Source organism: Microtus oregoni, unplaced genomic scaffold, assembly GCF_018167655.1.
Source record: "Microtus oregoni isolate MIOR12 unplaced genomic scaffold, Mior012 000045F_ref0000178, whole genome shotgun sequence".
NCBI lineage: Eukaryota > Metazoa > Chordata > Mammalia > Rodentia > Cricetidae > Microtus > Microtus oregoni.
This window is the reverse complement of record NW_024543219.1, coordinates 1,096,745-1,121,182: the sequence shown is the minus strand read 5'-3', so window position 1 is coordinate 1,121,182 and position 24,438 is coordinate 1,096,745. Positions and strand designations below refer to the sequence as shown.

At 43.2% G+C, this 24,438-nt stretch overlaps 2 protein-coding genes across 2 annotated transcripts in view; both read right to left on the bottom strand.

Annotated features, from left to right (window-relative positions):
- Window positions 1-260: 260 nt before the first annotated feature.
- On the bottom strand, window positions 261-2,209 carry LOC121434938 (pumilio homolog 3-like). Its single transcript, XM_041633923.1, is given in 1 exon segment — window positions 261-2,209. A coding segment is annotated over 1 exon segment (1,947 nt). The 3' UTR covers window positions 261-262.
- Window positions 2,210-17,193: 14,984 nt separating this feature from the next.
- Window positions 17,194-24,438, bottom strand: part of Nup58 (nucleoporin 58) — a 34,693-nt gene continuing 27,448 nt past the window's right edge. The window contains exons 13-15 of the mRNA XM_041633924.1: window positions 22,338-22,436; window positions 20,625-20,720; window positions 17,194-19,224 (exon numbers count right to left, since the gene is read on the bottom strand). Of these exons, the coding sequence (XP_041489858.1) occupies window positions 19,055-19,224; window positions 20,625-20,720; window positions 22,338-22,436 (365 nt within the window). The 3' untranslated portion in view covers window positions 17,194-19,054. The remainder of the gene's footprint in view (window positions 19,225-20,624; window positions 20,721-22,337; window positions 22,437-24,438) is intronic.

The following is a 24,438-nucleotide window of genomic DNA, read 5'->3' as shown; positions in this document are numbered from 1 at the left end:
GATTTATATGTTTATGTGTTTATACAGATTCCTATGGAATTCAAGAAACTAGAAAAAGATCAGGTTTGAGTGGAAAGAGGGATAGGAGGATAAGAAAGAAAAGAAGGCTGAGAAATAACACAAAGGATTTTTTTCTCTTTCAGAAACAATTTTATATAAATAGATCCTTTAACAAAGAATGCATGTACAGAGTGTCCAGTTATGAGTATGGGGATCTGCCCTTCTTCATGGAAGCGGGCCCAAGCTTTCTCGCCCAGCACGCCTATGCGGTCAGCTTCTCCAGCAGAGTTTCCACTCCTCTGCTGGTGCTTTTGTTTTTTTCCAACGTTGGAATCAGGCTTTTGAGTCCAGCTTTGACTTTGTTTACAACTTCCTGGTCACAGCTCTTTAGAAGGCTGGAAAGAATAATGGTGCCTCGGTTGATGCTGGCCCAGGACTTGAGGTTCTTCATGCCAACGCGCTCTACAAGGGTCTTTGCAAAACAGCCTTCTCTTCCATTTTCTTTCCTCTTTTTATCTTGCTCTATTAACCATTTGAGAACGAGATGTCCCGCAGGATGCTCAGCAACATGCAGCTCTCCGTCCTTGCCACCAGGATGCAGTTCCACAGCTGCCAAACTGGCAATGGCATCCATGGCAGGCTGAACATCTCCAGTGGCAGATCCTAGGATGTCAGACACCAACACACATGCAGACCTGTCCAGCACCACCTCTTGCACATGTCCTTGCAGGTGATTTAGCAGAGCTGGGGAGATGGATTCCAAGAGCTCACACTGGTGGATGGCGGTGTCTTTCTTACTGTGTGCATTGCCATCACCCTTCTACAGAAGCTCGATGATTTCTGGAACCATGTGGGCGGGATCTCTGGGACTGAGCAAGTACAACAGGACTTTCCTCCCGTATTTGTCATTTACTATGCTGGGCAGGGAACTGATGATTTCTGATATGATTATCTGCTTCACAAGCTTAGTATCATCAATACAATCAAATGCTGCCAGTAAAACCAAATGCGAGTACTGGCCGTTAGCCACTTTTTCCACGTAGGTCTTCATTGTTTTCACAATCACTTTCCTGTCCTTGGGTGTACCCTGCCACAAGCAGTGCATGGTCACTCTGGCGCCATCGTGTGTGGGGGCCAGGTATACCACTGCTTCCCGGATGGCTTCAATTAATTCTGATCGAAGTTTTGGGGGTGCAAAGGTAAAAAAGCCCAAGAATACTTTATGAACCAGTGAGTGTTTAATCACAGCTTCCTTTTGGGCCATGGGAGTCAGAATCTGCTTCATCTCATCCATAATAAGCTCCAGCTTTCCCGGCTGCACCTCCAGCACCTTGTCCAGAGTTGGGTGATCGGCCGACTTGTAAAGCTGAAACGTGTTCCCATAGAGCTCTTCTGTCAGCATGTTCCTCTGTTCCAAAATGGCCTTGTCATTGCACGCATACTCCACGATGGCCGATGCCTCCGAGTGCCACAGCATCTTCCTCACGTGACCTTTAAAACTTCTGATTATCTCTGCTATCTGAGGTTTACTCCCATACATGAGAAATTTCTTGACGATATTCCTGGAATATTTGGCTTTACTTAGTTCAACCAAGTCACCTTGCAATTCTTCAAAAGCCTGCTTCCTCTGCTCTTCATTCCCATTCTGGATGAAGCACTGGATCACGCGTGTTGAGTTATGTGCAAAGGCAATAGTTTTGGTTTTGCCTTGGATCAGCTTCTGCAAGTCACTCATCAGCTTCACTCTCTTTCCCTTGTCACAGTCCTTCCTTCTCAAGCTCTCCCAGATGTGCTTTGCTCGAACCACGATGTCATAGTTGGTCTTATCACTGAGCTGCCTGCTCTGCTTCAGCTCCTCCTTCTTCTTCTTGAAGTCATCCCACTTGGGTTTCTTGGCTGCTGACTCATCGCTTTTACCATCTGGCTGGAATTTCCTCTTCTTGTTGAATTTATTTGGCTTCTGGAATTTGTCCTTCGGTCCTTTGCCCCCCTGTGGCTTGTTCTTGAACTGCTTTACACCCTTTCTGCCAGGTTTGGTGGCGCCTTTCTCAAAGTTCTTAGATGTGACTTAAGGCCCACCTTCCTTACCAGCTTTCCTCGGGATGGTTTTTGAAGAAGCGGAATCACTGTTTTTATGAAATCTATTCTATCCTTGTGCTGTCTTTGGCCTTTGTCCCGTGAATTTTTTCTTCTCTTTGACTTCCATCATAGCAAGTCGAACACGTGGGGCAGAAGCTCGCAGTCAGCCCCACAAAGGATTTTTTTTAAAAAACCACATGGAAACCCTATAATTTTTAAAGTTTCCTTTACATGATATATGTACATAAATGTATATATATATGAATATATATTCATATAAAGGAGTTTAATTGGTGTTATCCTCTATGAGGTGTGATGCTCTTTCCAGAAGACTAGGCTGTCAAATAAAGATTCCAGTGCCAGGTACAGGGTACTTCCCTTGAGCTGCTAAACAGAGAAACCCCAAACAGTATGGGATATTGCCATTGCTTTGACTGCTCATCAGAAATTGATGGTAAGACCCCCACTGCTGAAGACAGCACAGACCTGGGTCACAGTTCACAGGGAGGTCAAATTGGCACTGACCAGAAAGCTTCTTTCTTGCTGACTAGTTTTTCTTACTGGAGAGTGTGATGCAGGCTGCTGTAGGGGAAAGTTATCAATGGCCTTACTCAGCTGTGAACTCTATGAGTTACAATAATAACCACCGTGGCAAGATAGGTCATGCAATAGAAGTACAGCTGTCATGAGGGGAAGTCACTGCTGTCTGCTTGGATTTAATCCCTGATCCATAGGAAGAAACATGTGCCTGGTACAGTAAATCTGGCCAAGAACCTACAGTTGGTGAGCTTACACACTCACAGGTGAGCCTACTGCTTTTACCCCACTAAATGCACAGTGTCAAACCACCTTCCCAGCTCCTAGCTGGACTAGTGGACTGGTGCAGCTCTGACCTCACCAGAGAGGTTTCTTTCTGCAGTAGACAGTGGGTATCACAGATGCTCACAATTGGTCGAAGTGCCGAGAATGTGTGAGTGGAACACTCAGCCACAATGGGACATCTGTACCACACCACCTCCACAAGGTTCACAGACTACTGAGGAAGAGGGAGGTGGGAAGATTGGAAGCACCAGAGAGCAGGGAGAATGGGGTCTTCTGGGCACGACAGGCCTTGGTATTCATGAGGCCACACAGCGGTGGTTGCCTAAACAAAATCAAGTAGGCCAATGTTCTGTAATGGACTGGAAGGGGTGCATGGTGCTCTACCCCTGAGGAGCAATGGACAAGCTTCTGGGATTAGGAGAGTGAGTTTTCCTCAAGGGTGCAGACTAGGTAGGCTTGTGCAAACTCCTGGTAGGCTGACCATGTCCTTCTGGACAGCCCCAGTATGTATGTGTATATACACACACACACCCATAAGTGTATGGATAGTTACAAAGCAGAGCCAGCAGGTTATTGAAAAGGTTGTTGTGGTAGGAAGGTGGGGTGGATCTGGGAGGAGGTCGGTGGGGAGGTAGGGGCCCAAATGCCCACAGCACGTTGCCTGAAACTCTCATTAAAGGCACATTTCAAAGGATGACTGTGTGTTTGTGGGGCGTCTCCAGAAATGAAGGCAAAATGGGTGACCCCTGAAAGCGTGAAGATTAAATCAAGAACCCAGACTCACAGAGACAAAGTATCATGTCATCTCATCTGTGGATCCTGGCTTATAATATACGTGTACACTTAAGTGAGAGACGACACACTTCTGAAACTAGAAAGACCACAGATACAAAGTTGAGCAGTGGAGGGTGGGCACCAGGGCGCACAGGACAGGAAAGTGTCAAGGGGGCTATGGAGTACGGGAGAGTGCACGAGGGGCTGGAGGGCTGAGAAGAAGGGGTGAAAATCAACAGTTTTATCTGAAATACCATAATAAGATGACATGTGCTAATTCATATCTTTTCAATAAAAAATAAGACAGGGATAATTTCCAATCATGTTTTAAATTGTATTCAAGTTTATGTATACACTCATAGTAGTTATAGTACAAAATATGCTTTAAAGTGACAGTTTTTAAAGTTCAGCAGAACCATTACCTCCAGGAAGCACAGTCCAGAGGTCCAGTGGGGTTCGCTCTCCAAGCAGGACCTGCGGAGATGTGGAATTCACACTTGGGCTTTCTATCTGGATTTAGTATCTTTAAGTCCTTGTGTTCAGTTACAGGGCAAAATTGCAAAAGAAACAGGTGGGGAAAATGCTTACTGGCCACAGAGGAAGCTTTCTTTTCACAGAGAGCAGTATTAACACGGGGAACTACAGACTGCAAGGTTCTGCGTGAAAGGTACCTGGGGTGAGTGTGTCTTAGCATCATGCCTTAGCACAACATTCGCTGGGCTGCTTCTGTCGCCAGATGAAGGGCAAAGAAAATCACACACGGTAAACTAGATTTACCATGACTAGACACCAACATCAACTATCCTAGCAGAAGGACAACTTCTAATTGTCAACAAAAGAAACAGTTGTAAGCCACAAAGAACTATGGAACAAGATGAAAAAGGCTTAACAGGGACATGGAGAGTGGAGCACAAATTAAATTTTGGAGCACTTTTAATATGTTCAAATGTAGATGATTTACAGTGCTGAACCCAAGCCCTCATGTGTACTGGGCAAATGCTTCACCTCTAAGCTACCCCTGCAACCTCAAGGATTACTTTAAATTGTTTGGCTCTTTAATTTTGTGATGCTTCATAAACCAAACTCATCCTCATTGCTATAAACCAACTACTGTCTTGTTGCCACTTAAGCAGATTAATTGCAACTCTATCAATTAACAAGAATCCTTTCTTACAGTGTGTAGTTAAAAGCCTATCATAGCTTGCTCATTTGAATCTAGGCTTATCCATTTATTCGTTCAGTCCCTGTTGCAGTATTTGTCTCTGTGCCCAGTTCCTCATGTTAGAGGTGGTACTCACCTCATAGGGCTGGGGAAATAATATATGGAGCACCTAGAGGAGGTCCTACCTGCTTCGGTGCTGACAACTTCCAGTAGATACAGACAGCACTAACTTCACACTAGTGGTTGACAACACCGTGTGACCGAAAAATGTGTACTGAAATCATTTAACTTACCACGAAGGGAAACGGACAAGAAAGTATCACTAGTTCAAACACACGGGAACACTGCGACCTTGCTGAGCCGCTGAAGACATTCTGGTTTCGTTGACAAGTAGACCAGTTAGAAAAGCAAGAAATGCATGAGAGCGAGAAAGAAAAGTAGCAGGCCGTTCTAGACCAGCAATCATTTCTCTTCATCCTATGGGTTCTCTTAGGCTATTTCAAGGGCCCGCTGGAGTTCTAGCCAAAGGTGAGAGAGCCAGTCTGCAGCAGGAGTCACACAAGCTTCCTGTAGATGTTCCTGTAAACGTCTCTTCAACATCTCCTAAAAATCAAATAGTTACAGCCGCCCCTCAACCCTCTCCAGGGCAGACAAACCCCCAACCCTGCTTGCTAGGGTAAGTGTATTTTCTCCATGAAACTCTCAGTGATGTCCTCTTTTTCAGGACACCCTTTGTACCCACTTTCCCCTTAAAAATCCCACAGCCTTGGCTACTTACCTCCCTTTCCCTGATCTACAGTCTGTGATTTGCTTACAATCATGCACATAAGTCATGTGACTCCATTCCTCTTGTGCTTTGTAGCAGCTGGGCATGAACATCATCAATGCACCGTGCCAAGACGCAGGCACAGGCCGTAAACCATTCTTCAGAATTAAACAGATCCAGGTTCGACCCTCAGGCCTATGGCCAGCCAGTCCTATGACCTCAAGTTGCTTAACTCCAGCCTCGGTTCCTTCATCTATAAATTAAAGATTTCCAGCCAGGCCTGGGGGCACAGGTCTATAACCTGTGCTACTCTGAAGGCTGAGGCAGGAGAATCACAAGTTTAAGGTCCACTGAGCTAGAGTGCACGGCCAGTCTGAGCAACTGGGCAACACCTGGTTTTAAGATAAAACAAAAAAAGTGCTGGGGGCATAGCTCAGTGGTAGAGCCTTCCTAAGTGAGGCCCTGCGTTCAATCTCATTGTGGCACAAATGAAACAAAGGAAGAACCTCGAGAGATTTCTGCTCATGGGGTGGTACTAAGACCTATGTATAAGGTCAGGCACGTGAGGGCCAAGTGTGGCAGCCAGAACGGCTTCTACACAGTAAACATGACACCCTGTACTGCATAGGGACCACTTTCTGAACAAGCCTTCAACTGGGTTCAGACTGGCTTACACACAGGAGAGGAACACAGATGCAAGCCCAGCACTGGCACAGAGCATATCACAAGATAAGTATCTTAGAACAGTATTTCCTAAGTATCAAATTCACATTTGGGGGAAAAATAAATAAATAAATAAATAGTTTGAGATGGATAGGATGTTAGCTATCTGCAATGCATGGTTTTGGAAGGGAAGCAGGAATGGAACTCGGGCTTTCTACATGCCAGACAAGTGCCCTACCACTGTTTTACATGGATGTCACTTCTCTTCAGAGCAGCACGCTAATTGTGAATACAATCAAAATCTCAGTTGAGACTTTCGAAAGAAAAATCAAGCTTGATAAAAAAAAAACTTATCTTAGTTGGGCGGTGGTGGCGCACACCTTTAATCCCAGCACTCAGGAGGCAGAGGCAGGCGGATCTCTGTGAGTTCGAGGTCAGCCTGGTCTACAGAGTGAGTTCCAGGGCAGCCAGAGCTATTTCACAGAGAAACCCTGTCTTGAAAAACCAAAATAAAACAAACAAACAAACAAAAAACTAACAAACAAAAAGAAAAAAAAAAGCTTATCTTAAACAGCAAATGTCCCAGATGCTGACCATTAATGGTGAGCATCTGTAACCCAGGCTTCAGGGGCAGAGCCAGGAAGACATGACTTTGAGTGACATAGCAAACCATAAACTGAACAATGAAAACATCCAGCAAGGTCCCACTCCTCCCACAGCTGTGATATGTGGTCCCGGTTCCAGTAAAGAGCTTCCCACTCGTGCTCAGACAAAAAAACACTCGACTCAGTAAATGACACAAAAGGGAGAAATGACAGGAGTGGGACTGGGGCGGGAGAGATGGCTCAGTGGTTAAGAGCACTGGTTGCTCTTCTAGAGGACACAGGTTCAGCGGCCAGCACCCACATGGCTTCTCACAACTGTCTGTAATTCCAGTTCCGGGGGATCCAGTGCCCCTTTGTGGGCTCCTACAGCACCAGCTATGCATGTGGTGCATGGACATAACATGCAGGCAAACCCCCATGCACACGTAATAAACGAGGGGCTTGATGGGAAACAGGGCTTCCATAGGAGAGGAGGCAGAGGAGAAAGGAGGGTGGGGTGAAAACAGCTAACGTTCACAAATGAGCGGAACTGTCAGTGAAAATTAACACACGAATCAGTGTGTCCTAGAACAGACACCTCACACAAAAGCAAAGAGAATGAACAAAAGACAGGGCTCTTCCTGAGCTGTTTCTGGTACATCGTTTTCTTAATACAACCACCGTGCACATCAGGTTCACCTTCAGCTGAAAGGGCTGAGGTCTGGGTTAGAAAAGATCACGCAGTGTGAAGACACGGTTCCGAACCCAGCTGACTCCAGACATCTCACAGCAATTAAAAAAAAAAAAATCTCAGTACCCATTAACAGAGATCCTATGAGCCACCAAGGAAAAACTGCCAGGTGACTTGGTGTTCAAAAAGGCAAAGGCTGCTGCATGCAATTACACGAATGCACACAGCTAAGATGTGTGGGCACGCGTATTTAAAAGCTCCACTCCGGCAACTACTGATTTTCAGCTGAGAATTGGAATTACAAAGAATCTGAGGAGGAAATGGATGCCGCTACACACCGGTAGTGATGTGCAGGACAATGGCGGGAGACAGTCTAATTTTAAAACGAACTTTACACGCCATTTAGCAAATTCTTTTGAGAATCAATCGCAAAGAAGCATTAAACATAGACACAAGAGACAGCAAACCAAGAGAAGAAAGCCCCAAGCTGAGAGCCAGAAGCAGTTTTACTGTGTTAATACAACAGCCTAGCAGGCAAGTCTATTGGGCTGAAGGCCTCCAGCTGGACAAGAGCCCTTTAACCTGCTCTGATCCCTTACCCCCAGCCACAGCAATCCAGAGGGGATAGGTATTTTGGACTGGTTTATCGAGCTTGCTTAATAGAGTTTGCCCAGTTCCCCCATAGGCAGAACTTTTCACCCAAGCAGCAGAATTTACAAGCCATTTATAGTGCAGGAAGGAAGAGGCACAGTGAGATGTCTCAGGAATGTTAGCCTGTTGCTTCCGGAGGCCCTTCTGCTCCATTCCCCGGCTTTGATGCTAGATCCCTTTTCGGGTCACAACACATCGTCTTGGCTTACAGGCTTTTATTCCCATCTCATCGTAAGTGTCAGTTTTTTATCTCAATTGTGCCTTCTACTATGAGCACAGATGTTTTTAGCCAAGGAAACTAGAGGGCAGAATAGCAACCAACCAGGATCAAAAGGCACAGCACCTAAGAGGCTTTTGAATTCCCCCAAGCACCAGAACCATCTTCCGATAAATCCCAGGGATCCCAAAGTCTTTCAAATTTGGACTGGGGATGAGCAAGCTTTGTCACCCCATCTGCGATGCCCTCTACAGTCTCTGCTGTTCTGCGTAGGCTGAACTTTCCACAGACGCAGGTCCAAATGGTTTTGATAAACTGCACTATATATCTTGTCTTGTTGATTAGTTAGCAACTCAAGAGCAGGGTTAAGTTGTATTAATCATAAATCTAAAGACAGTGTGTGACCTAATGTTGCAGTTTAACATACAGAGACAGTGTGCTAGCTCCGGGACCTATCTACTATCCTAGTGACTGGACCGGAGAATATTGAGTCATAAAAACTGGTCACTAGTTTTTACAGCTAGTGTTTTTTCTTTCCCTGAATATCCAGCCCTTGCACACGCATCCTCTGTCTGTTCTCTGTTCCAGAGGGAGTAGGAAGGAGAAAGGCCATGTGGCACCATCGTTACGCAGAGGTCTGGCTAATTTGGTGGAGTTCATGCTATTCTCCCAAAGAGCCAACACACTCCACATGGGGCTCCACATCATCCCATCCCTGTCAGAGGCGAGAACGGTGTGACAGTGGATGGGAGTTGGGTTCATAGCAGTGAGGAGATACTCACCAGAGTTCTTTGGGTGGTAGCATCCTAAAGCCTCTGGCCCAAACATGCCAAGATTTCCACAGGTGAAGTGATAGTTTCCCCAGTGATTTAAGTTTTGAGGAGCCAGACCCCTGTATTTAGGTGGGGTATCTGATCTCATTATAGTACACCCTCACAGGAGAAAGAAGGCTGCATGGGCGGAGGCTCAGTGCAAGACATTAACCCTTCAACCTACAGGAAAGTCCTTGAGTTCAAACTGACTATGTATATTTCAAACAGAGGACCTTTCTCGATTCTGGGCTTCCTGGTTCAAAGACAGTAAAGTCAAAATGCTATTCAGGCCGACTCACAGCAAGGTGTGGCTACATCCACCTGGAGGCACCCCAACTACTCAACTGAAGATATGTCATTACTCTGTTGTCCTCAGTTTCTTTGGGGAACCGGGCGCCCCCGAGAATTTTATAGCTAGCTTGTTCTAGACCCAGCACAAATTAGGATTGTTTATATGGGAATTATTTTATTGACTGTATGACTGTCCTTGTTGGAGGCTGCCACATAAGCTGCTGTAATGGACTGAGCTTGTCTTACGATTCCATATACATCAAAAGAGATTGTCTTTGATGCAGAGGGATCAGAGGCTGTGTTTTTGTAAAAGGGTTTTGTTCCATCTTTGAATTTCTAACCACTCACAAAAGGGGGCAGGTACTAGGGGTTAAAACAGGTACACTGGTCTTCAGAGTCAAGTTCTTCAGGTATTTTCCTGAGATTCAAAATGAGTGTGACAGAACAGAATCCAGGTAACCCCATGCAAGAATTGCAGAATGGTTCAGAGACCGTGACAGAGAGCCAAGTTACCAGAAACAGATTGACAGCCATGTATCTTGTGCAAGAGGTAAGAGATGGCTAACAGGAGCCTCTAGCCACCAGTCTGCTGGGGCAGCCACCTGTAGCTAAGGCCCAAAGCAGGAGGATTGCAAAAGGTAAGAGATGGCTAACAGGAGCCTCTGGCCACCAGTCCGCTGGGGCAGCCACCTGTAGCTAACGCCCAAAGCAGGAGGATTGCAAGAGCTAAGAGCAAGGTATTGGTAATGCATTCACGAGCCAGTAGGAAGAGCAGCAGCTTTTGTCCCACCGATGGCTGATTCCCCAAGGTTCCAGCATGAGTGGGTCAGTCAGCTTGCTGGAGATGGCTGCTGCTGTTCTCTGGTCTAGTTGTGTCTCTTGATCTCTTCAAGTCCTTTCGTGGTGCAGCTAGATTCCTTCGGATGGTCAGCTTGCACGGCGTCGCTGGATCAAGAGTACATTCCCAGCTATGGGAGGCTGGATTCTCTTGGCTGTGATGAATCCTGGGAGTCTCGCTGGCCGCCTTTACTGCAGTGTGAGTGGATAAAGTAACAGTGAGTTGACTTTTCCACAAAGGCTCCAGGGCCTGGGCATTCCATTCTTCTATGCAGACTGCATCTCCTGGCTTAAAGGAGTGTGTGTTTGGAGTTAGGCTTCCTGGCTTTGTGAGGAATGGGAGCAGGGCTGAGCGTAGCCCCTGCATCTACTGTCTTAAAGTGCTATTGCCCAATCCTTTTAAATTCCCCTGTATTCCTCTGACAAGAAGATGCCCACAAAGGATTTCATAAACAGAAAACCCTGTCTGTTTGGTAGTGGATCTGATTCTTAACAAAGCAACTGTCAACAACTGGTCCCAATGTTTAGTGAGCCTTTTGCCGGTTTGCTTATTTGTAATTTTACTGTTCACATACCCCACCTCTCAAGAGCTCTATGGATGGTAGGATTTGTGTAGCTTCCTGGTGATTTTTAACCCCCTAGCTACCAATTGTACTTCCTCTGCTGCAAATGCTGGTCTAATGTCTGACCCTAGAGCAATAGGAATCCCATGCCCAGAAGTTACTTCTCTTAGAAGCCATATTACTTCAGATGCCCTTCCCATAAGCATAAAAAAGACTTCTTTCTAACCAACCTGACGATGCACATACAAAGACAAACAAGCATTTGCTGCCCCTAGCTTGGGGGGCTCTGTAAAGTCAACAACCACAGTCTCAAATAGGGTTCCTCCAACAGGTTATTCCAGGCACGGGTGTTCACAAGTTCGTCAAGCCACATGGGGAAACAGGAATATAAGTATCAACCTAACATACTTTCCAGAGATGTCCAGCTGACATGAGGTCCCATACAGAGGCAATGGCTTCAGCAATGGTGATCCTCATCTTTGAAATTTCCACCACCCCACGGGAGTTCCCATTTTCAGTCTTAAGCCAAGCCATTTTCCCTGGCTGGCTGGGTAATAATGGGACTGTAGCACCTGCCAGCCCTGCCCTTCCGGTAGTTTCACCTCTTGATCCTCTCTGCAGTTCCCCTGGAAGTTATAGCACTTCCCTTCTGATGTCCCCAGCACTGCACAGCAGCCATCTGCTTAGGGGCTACACATCCTCTAAGAGTTCTGATTTCTTTGCTGTGTTTTATACCTTTCCTTCCCGAGTTGATCAACCCCTGTCTTTATATACAGCCCTGAGCACAAGCAACAAGGTGCAGCACACGAACCTGTACATCTGCTCCCGTTCATCCCACCGCCACCTGCGGCACTCTTATGGAAGCTGAGGTCTACCTTTTGTGTTGGTCCCCTTGGGCAGACTCTTTGCCTCTGTGGAAGAATTGAGGGTCATCAGAGTACCCTTCTCCTTCTATAAAATTATTGCCATCAATAAGACAGGCTACATCAGGATCTTTAGGTATGTCTGTAAGATCTGGCCTGCCAGAAAATACCTCATCACGGCATCAACGGGTCATGACTTGGCTAACCTGGCCCAACAGGCAATGCTGCAGGGTTTAGATTTTGAACCATTTGTAGGCAAATGCATGGGCTTCACACAGCATTCCCTGCTATCTGGCCATCCTAGCATTTGTGAGTCAGTATAAGAGCACTGCCTGCTCTTCCAAAGGTCCTGAGTTCAATTCCCAGCAACCATCTGCAATGAGATCTGCTGCCCTCTTGAGGAAGAAACCGGGTCAGTTGTCCTCATCAACTTAGACTATGAAACCCAATATGGAAAAGAAATGGAGCCAAGAGTTAAATCCTCACAATTTGTCGGCCTTACCAAGAGTGCTGTGGCATGGATGCACATAGGCAGGGCAGCCGGCACAAAGTCACAGCCCCAACAGTCTATGAAGATAAGCTATGGGGGAAGGCAGAGACCCCACATCTGACAGCATGTTTACACACAAGAAACCAGAAGCTTGATTTCTTCTAAAGCTTTTTATTGGCCTTTTTCTCCACAGCAAGGCTTTCTCCCTGCTCTGCCCCTTTATAAAGCTGTTGACGTGTCCCCCACCCCCCTGCCAGGACAGAGAAATTTGGTAACCCTGACAAATCTCTCCAAGAAACCTCTGACACGGGGGTCTGCAGAACTGAACAGAGCGAATGGCCTGCTTTCTCTGAGGACTAAGCTGGAGTTGCCCTTGCGACTAGAACCTGAGATATTTAACCTTTTCTTGTCAGATTTGTGTGTTTGTGTGTATGGCATGGGGGTTGTTTTGAGACAGTCTCTCTATGTAGCTCTGGCTGGCCTGGAACTTGCTATGTAAACCAGACAATCCTCAGACTCAATTTGGTCTGCCTGCCTCTGCCTCCCAAGTCCTGGGATTGAAGGTCAGAAAACCTGGCTAGATAGGGGCTTCTTATTAGCGCTAACACTCAGTTTTCCATAGCAGGATAGAGCGTGCTATGTTTCTCCAGCCTTTGGTGGCTCCGGCCAGCAGTAAATCATCTACATATTGGAGCAGCCTACAGTTACACTGGTCAATGAGCACAGTGCCAAAAATGGTAAGGGAATTTTAAAATCTGGGGCAATCTGGTCCAAGTTAATTGACTTTTGTCACTGTTTTCAGGAATTTCCCATTGAAAGGCAAAAATAGGCTGTTGGGATGGGGGGGTGTGAATCCAGAAGCTGATTCTTTCCATCTAAAGTGAACAGCCTCAGCAGGATCAGACACTCAAGGACGATGTAAGGGCAGGGGACAGTTGGATGAAACGTTACTGTGATTCACTGCCCCTAAGTCCTGTGATCATCAGTCCTGTGTTTCTGGCCTGGCAGGAGAGGTGTCCCCCAACCTCTTTGACAGGACTAAAGGATTCTGTATTTTAGGAGTTTTTCTAGACATTTTAAAGCCCAACTTATGCCTCTTTGAGAGGAATATTGCCTCTGATGAGAGGGCTATCCCTGGTCTTAATTGGAGGAATATTTCAGGAGAGCCCTAGTGAGCTGACCCCAGTCCATAACCCAAGAAATGTGAGAGGGAGCTCAGGTGCCTGTTGTGGCTTCTCAGCCAGGCCAAAGAGTCATCATTCCTTCCCTCAGTGGACAGTAGGAGTCAACACTTTTGTTTCAGGTCTTCCCGGAGTTTAAGTTTCCTGGTCCTGGGGAATTAAATAAAGGTTATTTGAGCTTGCAGCTTTCCCAGGTAGACCCAGCAGGGACACTATACAATCAGGATGATACAGAAAGTAACAGATAACTTCATGGTTTCCTAGACGCCCAACAGCCAGTCATGGGGCCATGGTCACTAACAAATAGGTGGTCCCAGCATCCATATAAGGTCAACTGTCCAGCTCCAGAAGTTGACTGTATTCAGGCCCAATGGAATAGACCTAGTCTACTCTTCCTCAGTTTTCTCTATCAGCTAAGCCTATAATCTCATTTTCCTGGGTCCTCTGACTTTCAGAGTCTAGGCTGCTACCATCCAGGCTCTCCTTGCCTGGGACCTGAGCAGGCATTCTCTGCTTTGCATGGGTATTGATTTTTCCAATAGTTTTTCTATGGCAATATGCACTGGCTGAACCGATTCCACCTCCGATCAAGGTGGTCCTGCCATCCTCCCTATTGGCCTCAGTTCCAGTTTGGTGAACACTGCCCCATGTGTGCCCTGAATGTTCTACCAGGGCAACAACAGCACATTTACTTTTCTTTTTAACCTTTGATCGGCCTCACATTTGGCTTCCTAGTCTCAGAAACTTTCTAAGGCACCCATTCAAAACCTCCCCAAGTTTCTGCAACTTGCATCTGAAGGCTCTAAACCTTGCCAACCCAGGTTGCATTGACTTTGTTATCCTTCCAAGAAAGCAACTTTCTTAGCTGCTATTAAGTCAAATGGAGTGTGGGGTGCTTCAGAGGCTCTCCACAGGTCCCCAAAGCACTTCTCAGATCCCCCCCCCATGTTTATTGCCTTTCTACCTCTTTTGTTTCAGATTAAAAGCATCTCCAGTGTATCACCTGAACCTCTCCAATCCCACCCCACCCCCATCAATGGGGTCCCAAAGGGACCTCCTGAGGAAGCAGGCCTTGGATGTCATCATTTGGGGCTAAGCATGCTTAGGAGTAGTGGTAAGCAACCTGTCCATGTGTTACCAACTTGGGTTTGGATAAGAGATGCACTGAGTCAAGGCTGGGCCTTTTTTTGTGAGGGGTGTGATTTTTCCAGTTTAAGAAGTCAGTGGCAGAAAAGTTGGTACACTGTCTCCTAGGACCTGTTCTTATTTGTTCAAATCTCTCAGAATGGTACCTGCAGAGCATCCAGGGTGTCTATCATGTCCAATGGGCTGGGATTTGGCTTTCTCTACTCTTTCCCACTGGCGTGTAGGAAGTTATATCTAGTGGTTCCAGGGGTCTCGGAAGGAATGGTTGTTCCCAAGGAGGGGAGTTAGAAATGATGGTTCTGCTGAAGAGTGCTCATGATGATGCTGGCACTGGCAGGGCTGGAGTATCGGGGCTCCATTCCCACAGGTGGGGATGGCATCGGTGACGGCAGTGAGAGGGGTACAACTGTATATATGGTAGGACTTCTCCTGGCTCCTCAGCTCAAAGAGGTTCCATGGCAGGCTTATGCTCTGATCTATATTAAGAAGACTATTATCCTACCACCATGTTTTACAGTTCTTTTCCAAGCAGGCTTTTAGGCAGCACATACTTGAGAGGGCAGTGTCCTGTGGCCGGGGTGCTCTCAATCTCCTGTCTTAAACACCTTACTATCTCTTTATCATGGGGCTGTCCCACCTCCAAATTCAGCCAGTATGTTTCACAAAAAGCCCACGTTTTTGGGAGTTTCGCATTCACTGCAAACCCTGAATACCCCTTTTGGAAATTGTTTGTAATACAATCTACAGGTGTAGGCTTACTGTTGGCCACCCAGTAGACGACACTCGGCTCTTTCTCAGTTCTTCAAATATACAGGATTCTCCACCCTTTGTCCACAGTTAGAATACACTCACTCCACCCCCACCCCTTGCCCGATGCTCAGAAGTCACTGCAGAGCCGCTGTCCTGTTGTTTGTAACCAGGTTACACAGACAGCTCTAGGACTCTTAGACAACTGTTCTCTCCCACTCAATGGAGTGAGCTAACTAGAACCAAAACCATACGAACTGAGTTCTTACCAATTTGATGAGATCTGACCTGGTTCATGGGTCTGGATTCAGCTGCACATTCAGCTTTGTCCCAGTTCCCCAGAAAAGTCAATAAGAAAAGCCAATCAAGATCTTACAGATTAAATGGCCCATTTGTGCCAGGCAAGTAGCCACTCCCGAAGCCCTGAAAACACAGCCCCCCACACACCGGGGAAGAGGGGGAGGAGAAAGAAAAAAGAAGTGAAACCACTTCCTGGTCAATTCATCAGAAATGCCACAGGAAACCAAGGGATGAAAACCCCAAGCTGAGAGCAAGAAGTAGTTTTACTTGTATGCATACAACAGCCCAGCAGACAACAGTCTACAGGCTGAAGGCCATCCAGCTGAACAGAGAGCCTTTAACCTGCTCTGATCCCTTATCCACAGCCAGAGCAACTCAGAGGGATAGGTATTTTGATTGGTTATACTGTGCTTGTTTAATAGAGACTGCTCAACTGCCCCATAAGCAAGCAGCAGAATTAACCACAAGCCATTTGTCGTGCAGGGGCAAGGAATCTAGCGACAGAGGATAGTGAGATACCGCAAAGCGCTGACCAGCTGCGGCATTTCCTGTTAACTTCTTGGGGCCTCCTACCATGCCACGTGCAAGGATACTCACCACAACTACAGAACTGAACCCAATGACCAACAACAGAGAATAGCCATTGGGGTAGGGAGGAGAGGGAAAGTGTACGAATGGCGATCTCCGTCAACTGACATGGGAAGAGGGGGTTAATATACCACAAAGGAAATCAAAGTCATAGGATAGTTTTGTTGTTAGCAACCTGCTTGTTGAAAAGAAGCTAAGAGAAAATAAAATGAGAATACCGCAGGAAAAAAAAAGCAGAATGATCACTCATACACACTGAAAGGGTATTTGTAGAACAGTGTGGCAAGACAGACCCAAGCAATTAAAGAGCACACTTGGTCAGGTAAGACTGAGGCTAACTGAAGGAGCCTTAGCTTTTTACTCCCATGTCCACCTGCCTAATTATGATGTGTAATGATATTTTTTAGAAGACAACACCAAACAAAGAACTTACTATCCTCCTTTTCCCTCTTCCCATTTATATGTATGGGGGGGGGTACATTTAGGTTGAAGCTAGAACTCATTCTTGAATGCTTTTCTACCTTATTCATTGAGGCAGGGTCTCTTGGTCAAACCCAGAGCTTGCTGGTGTGGCTAGTCTCCCTAACCAGCTCACGTGGCTGAAATCAGGCGGGCCATCACACACACACACACACACACACACACACACACACACACACACACACACAGAGCGCTCACTTGCCAAGCACATTAACAACTGGGCCATTTGCCCAGACAGAATGTACTCCATTTTCTTTAGATTGTTAAAAACAAAAGAAGAAAGCAAGACTATAACTTACTAGTGTAGAAAACACTAAAAGTCAACCAAAGAGAATAAGGAAGTGAGGCCAGCTTGGTCTACATGAGCAAGTTCCAGCACAGCCACCGCGGTTACACAGAGAAACTCTGTCTCAAGAAACGACAGAGAGAGAGAACAAAGAAGCAATAACAAAATTATATATGTACAACTGCTGAGACCTACAAGGATTGAAAGCAACTAACCATTTTATTGTTTCCATAACAGGCTCTGGACAGGTGAAGACAAAGGAGACAAGGACAACACTGACTCCTACCACAAATGAACATTACAAGTCTCCAGTGGTTCAACATATGAAAATGTATAAAGAAAAAAGAGAAATATAAATATTCAGGTATTTGCAGCACACATTACAATGTCCTTAAAAAACAACAAAGCAGTATTATTTTTGTAATGGTATATGTAACTGACAGTAATTTAAAATGTCAAAGTACACCTTTTTCCTATCCTCCCCTGTAATCCAGACTGAGGATTGCAGAATTACAAAAATATACAAATAAAAACAAGTTTAGTACTCAGAGACAGATAGCTCTCCTTATGTTAATACATCAAAATGCAAATATTGAATTCAGGAATGCCAATCAGTTATATGCAGATAAATAAAACAGACCAGCAATACTTCAAACCCAACTAACATTATACTAAAAATATATGTGTATATATGCATCTATATACACCACACCTATTTTAGAAAAAAGGTGCCTCGGTGAAAAATGATTCTGAAAATATTCACTGATGAACATTATGTATGAAACGTTCTACATAAAAAATTAGCCTATTTTTGTACAATTGCATGTTTTCCTTACACCGGGAAACTATCGAGCGACATTTCATGCTGACACAGTCCTATAGCAATTCCCTCTACGATGTTCTCCACTCACTCAACACCAGATGGTGGCACAGACAGAGGTCACAGACACAACCTAACATACTTCTGTGGCACTCCCTGGAACTCTACCCACTCTTGAAACCAGGAAGTTTACGGTTGCTACAATGACTTAGCCTAAAATGCAGTTTCTCTAGTCCAAATTAAGCACTTAAGATATTAAGAGGCTGAGAAGCCACCTCATTTGGTTTCTCAATAGACCTATAAAAAGGAATTCTGTATTGGAACAGCTAAACAAGTTCTCACTCAGTTAACATTGCATCCTTTACCTGCATAGATTCAATTTGGCTTAATAGCTCTTTGCCCCAGAGCATGAGTCTGGAGTTCACATACACTCCTTAAAGTCCATCGCATCTATGACAAAAGATTCCATAGTAGTACCATGAGAATATATAGGATAATAAAGGTTTCTAAAATCTGTTTGATGAACCTTAGAGCATTCCTCAGTTGGAGTAACTACTAAGGGTCAAAATATAAATAAAGTTGAATGGATTAAATATTTATGCCAATAATCACTTCTAGTGAACAAATGAAATGACAAGGTACCCCGAGCTCCTCCGATAAGCACTGAGGATCTAAAGCATAAAAATGAGTAACTGATTACACTAGAAAAGGAGAACAGTCTGAGGCAAGAGTTGTAGGTGTGTAAATATATATTTCATGTGCACACACGTTGTGTGCATTACTCTATATATAATTACATACATATCCACAAAATGCCCTGCAGCACAGTTCTAAAGGCCTTGTCAAGGAACAAACTACTTCTAACAAAAGCCATGGAGTTCATACAATCTGTGTAAGAAATCAATGTGCATGTATTCACAGCATAAACCTTAGCCACAAAAGCATTGCTATTAACACTAGAATAAATCATAGGTTGATGGGTTTTTTTTTAACTGCTATCAATCAGTAATTTCACAATATTTCTTACATGGAGAGTCAAAAATAATAGCAACAAAACTGCAACTGGATTTTGAATTCACAAGAAAGATGTTGGTAAGGTAAACAAAGTTCAATTTCCAGAGTAAGAATATCAAAACTTTATAAATCTCCCGAGATGCAGTTCAATTACTACATCATTAGAAAAATAGAATCATAGAATGAGCGGCGCCTGCTAAGCATTCCCAACACATCGACCCGTATGTTTATCTCTTTCCTCTTTTGTTTCCAGCTGGAGGTCTCTTCAACTGAAGGAGTTGTCCTCCTGTTCCAAACCCCGCAGAGGCAGGATTGGACACCCCAAATGTCAAACCAGCTGATGCCGTGATGCCAGGATTGCTGAAGTTAAACCCAGACGTACTTGAGCTGCCAAAGCCTTATGTTCAAGGAAGAAAATATTCAAATGAGAAGTTAAATCACAAAAACAACTATAAAACACAAGGATGAGTGGAAATTTCTACCTGAGAATATACAATTTTTAAGAGTAGAAAATGTCTACAGCCCTTGAATTTCTAACATGGAACTTCAGAGAAAAGTAATTTAGGTAACAGCTAAAGAGCATCTTGAGATAGAAGTCCAGTGATACAGACCAAGAAAGCAAGCTAGCACAGATAATTGAAATCTGCAGGGAAATTAAAGCTGCCAGAAACTTCCTTGTCTGTATGCTAACATTTTATGTGCTGTGTGTACAAAATTACCTTACATCATTATATACACATTGTTAGTACCTTCCTACTCAAGCTCACAAAAAATATTTTAGAAAAGGCCTTCACGGCATCTGGACCTGCCCTCAGATTCCAAGCCCTTTCAGCAAAGCCTCAACCCACCTCAATGTTCAAGAGAAGGCAATAGTGTATATTATAAGAACCTTTACAATGAAGAGCAAGTGTTTTGACTGCCTGGTTGTCCGATGTAGTATTTAGATTCTAGTCCTGATACCAATGATTACAAATCTTACTCCACTGGCAGTGTTGATTTTAAACACTTCTTATAATAAGTGGAATTTCCTAAATTTGAGCACATTTTTAACAGTTATATCATTATTTTAGACATGCTACTTATCCCTACACATTACATATCAAAACAAGTAATATTTACAAATATAAAGTGAATAGAAAGGCACACATAATTTTGAGTTTTCTACTAGGAGTAGATTAAACCTATTTAAAATGAACAAAGAACCAAGTTAGCCATTATTCATAAACTACACTATACCTTAAAATCAGAGGTACTAACAACCAAAGATGACCTGCTTGGACTAAGATGCATCTCCTAGTTGGGCTGCCTGGTGGTACAGGTCTACTGTATCAGCTACTCAGGAGGCTGAGGCAGGAGCAGCCTGCACAACTCAGTGAGACTGTGGTTCAAGGTGAAAGGTAAAACTAGGCTGGAGAAATAGCTCAGTGGTATACTCCTTGCTTATCATGGGTAAAACCATAATGTCCACCCCCAGTACAAAAAAAAAAAGTTCTCCAGCATGGAAAAACAAAGCACCAACTATAACTACTGGGTTACTAGGGAGGAAAGAAGCCTTAACCATAAAGTCACTCACTAGGATTCAAATTGACTCTCTAGTTAACTGTTTACAGGTCTTGTTACATACAACAAAAAAGTAAGGCTACACAATTTAGTCAGTTGTCAGTTGAACATGCTTCCCCAGAGCAGAAAGTAAATTGGGGATCTCCAGGGGTTACTGGGAATAAGAACGTATGTAATCTTTAGTAAAATGATTTGTACTTTTTAGCCTGCCTGGAATTCAGGCAGAAGCACACAAACCTGCACTAAGACTTCCTGAGGGTTTATCTGTTGTTCCAAATCCAAATGTGGAGGCCCCTGTGGTGCCGCATCCGAAACCAGAGCTAGCTCCAAATCCTAGTGGAAGGTAACAGAGAGATACACAGTGCGCATAAAACACAGTTCACAGGGCACTCAAGAAAACCAACCACCACCACAGGTCAAGTCAACGGTGTTCACACACGACTCAGCAAGTCTGCGACCTACTCCCTTACCTAAGACTTCTTGAGCAGATTAATTCTGAATAAAACACTACTTTATCCAGACTAGTTCATGACCTAGCAGCAATTTTTAAAAACGAGGCTACTAAAGTCAAGATCATATTGGTATTCTGACCACTGAAATGACTAGACTGTTAAATATATACCTAGCTAAAACATTACTTCATTTTGGAAAAATAAAAAGGCTGACTAAATTCATAAGCAAGCGTGACTTGCACAACAGTGTAAATACTACAATATTCCAAGGTATGTGCTCTCCACTCATTACTAAGTACAGGACAGTTAGCTACCTCATTCTATGTGTTACAGTCAATTTTGCCATGTTACTCTCCATATTAACACTAACAAAACTGTCTTCCCTCTTAAAAATTTTTGTCATACAAAGCCCATGAAGAAATTCTAAGTACTCAAAGATAGTTCACCAGAAATTCTCCATACAAACTCCAATTATTTTTATTACAGTCTTATGTTATTTCCCATGTAGCTGCAGATGACCTTCTGATCTCCTGCCTCTGCCTCCTGAGTGCTGGGATTCCAGGGATGCAACACCACTCTCTATCTGCAGTTGGGGATGGAACCAGGCCTTCACGTGTGCTGGATAAGCACTGTACAGCTAAGATGTACCTCCAGAAAAGCCAAATTCCTCTTGCTATTCTGCAATGGCTTTACTGAAATAGTTAAGTTGAAAATGAACTATCACTGCTTATAAAAACACTATGGAAAGTGGATGGTAGTCAAGAGATTATGCTACCTGCCGTGGTTCTAAAATTCTCAATTAGAACAGATAGTATGAAATAACTGTGATAGCATGTAGCCTTTCTTTGTATTTTAGTGAAACCTTCATACAGGAACCTTCTTTACAATATCATACTTCTGTCAAAATATAATAAATTCCCAATTATGCACAAAGAATTGTGAGTGCACTTATAATTAACATGTTTTATAGACTTACCTTACTAATTTATGAAACAATTAGAATAATCTGAATTGCTTATGTATGCATACAGTCAAATATGCCTAGCATACATAGAAATGACAAAAGCTGAGCTATTTAATTTACAATACAATTAATTACATTTTAAGAGGTCACTATCAGGTAAAAAGATAATGATCAGGAGTATGTATATAATCTAGGTGTAGATTGGATCTCAAAGTTACATTAGAACTAATATTTAAAACTAATTTGATTTAAACTAATTCTCAAATTCACATTTCAGCATTCTGATTGAAAAACACCCTCCCTGCCACTTAGGTTTTCTATTTTGTTTTTTAAATCTACTTTCCATAGAGGACAGAATTTTTTAAGCTCTGAAGCTAATGCTAGAAAGCAGTGATTATGTTTGGAGAATCCTTTTTGCCAGGTGGAAGGAGCCTTAACTTCCCAAGCAGCAGCAGATCCTCTCAGAGATGTGTTATAGCTACCAGCAGTTCAAATGTCATCGCTCAATGAAATAGGAGAAAAGGGAAAGTGTACCTCCAAGGTTTGAAGAACCTAAGCCACTTGATTGCAAGCCAGTGCCAATACCTGAGCCGAATGGCGTTCCAAAACTAACTCCCAGAGATGGCTGTGGCCCTGGTATGAAAAAAAAAACGGGGGGGAAAACAAATTTGCCTTACTCTTTCAAGATTAAAGTTCCTATATGAGATTATTTTAAAACTGAACATTGATTACTTTTTAAACAAATTCCATGTTAAAACTTTGATCTCAAGATTCCTTTCTGACCTAGCTTATCTATCCCAAATGTTTTATCTGAAAAAGAATTTTTAATTAATCTGCGTATAGCTACACAGTTAAGAGGCTTACCACAATGAAAAAATGTTCAAATGTTTAATGTACTAATAGTCTGAAATATTTAATGCATCACAAATTATAGGTTTTTTTTATTTCTAGAACTGTTTTAGTTCTATTTGTTTTCTGATAGAACTATTTGGTGTAATAAGTAAGATTTCACTTTCCTTTTTAAAAAAACAAGCTCCCAGTATTAGAGTCAAGTCCCAATAATCAAGAGACTGACACTAATATAGCAAAACTATCATGTTACTTCATAAAGTACCCAAAAAATTAGGCATGACTTCTTATAGTATAGAAATGGTATATATAATAGATAAAAAACAAGACAATGTTTTATTTTATTTAATTTATTGTTCATTTTAAAAGCAAACCAATTACACAGTAACATGACAATTCCAACTTGTTCACAAGGTTATTGAGTTCTATCCTCCAGCTCTGCTACATTCCACCACTCATCGCCTGATTCGTGAGATCCAAAATGAATATTCACAAAGGCACGTGTGTACCTTGACAGACCCGATACATTCAAGACTTCGTGAAAATGCACTCAGAGCCATGTGTCATCCTCTCCACACTGCCACTTTAGGGATTTTGGCTGAGTTTGTTTGGCAAGAACAGCATTACTAGGAACCTCACAGTAACTACACTTTCTTTCTTTCTTTTTTTTTTTTTTTGTCAACAGCAGAATACAAAAATTTAAGGACTGTTATTTGATACTGATTTATGGAAACTCCTCAGTAAGTCTCACAGTACAGTCTTAGCTCTGGCCTCTGCCCTCACTGGTTAGTACATCTCAGAGGCAAGGGAATGCCACAGACATATGCATCTTCAAATTTAACTTCAAAAAAATCAAAGTCTTCACGCTGTTCAATGAAGAATGAGGTTTGTATATTCAAAAGGTAGTGTAAAGTTATAAAGCACAAAACAACAAAATGAGGAAGTACATTTTGCTACCCTGGGACAGAAACTGGACTTTTCAAATAGCTTCTATCCAGAAAACAGAATAACTAAATAGCAGCCAGAGTTCTTACACTACTATTAAAAAAATAAATTAAAAAATATTTTTTAAGTTTTTACATCCAGTTTGAGATTAATTTAAGAATAAAGACCTGACTAGCAACTCTTTTGTAAAATGTTACAACAGGGGAAAAAATTTGCTTATTACTTTCTACATCTAACAAAAATAACAGAGAGAGCACATGTCCAGTTTCTTTAACATTGGGAGACTGTCACATTTTAGCAGGAGGCACTGCTGGTGAAGACGCTAAAGACCAATGCCCACCACAGTCCTCAGCCTTACAAATGGGGAGTCACCCAAATCCATGGTTTTGTTATGTGTGGGTCCATTTTTAAGAGCAACAAAACAGTTTCTGCAATCATCATATAAGGACACAGAACGCATCTAACAGTGACAGACTCCCATTGCACAATAGATGCGAGATAGTTTGAGTTTCTACCTTCACACAAATTCTGAAGGCAACATCATTTATAAAACTAGTAGGCAAATGTATAACATTTTAAGTAGTAAAAGCTTATGATGACTTATCTCCCACGCCAAAGTGTTAACATATGATACTCTGGCCATAATATATATATATTAGTTTCACTATCAGAAAACAGATTCTAAATCCTTCAGGTAGAAGCTATGTAAACAATTCAAGTCACTTTGAAATCTGAATAGTCATTCAATGAGAGGCTCTTAGTTTCACAAGATGAAATCAAATCAATAAATATAAACCAATGATTGCCTAGAGTGAAATTTCCATGTAAAGAAACATTTTAC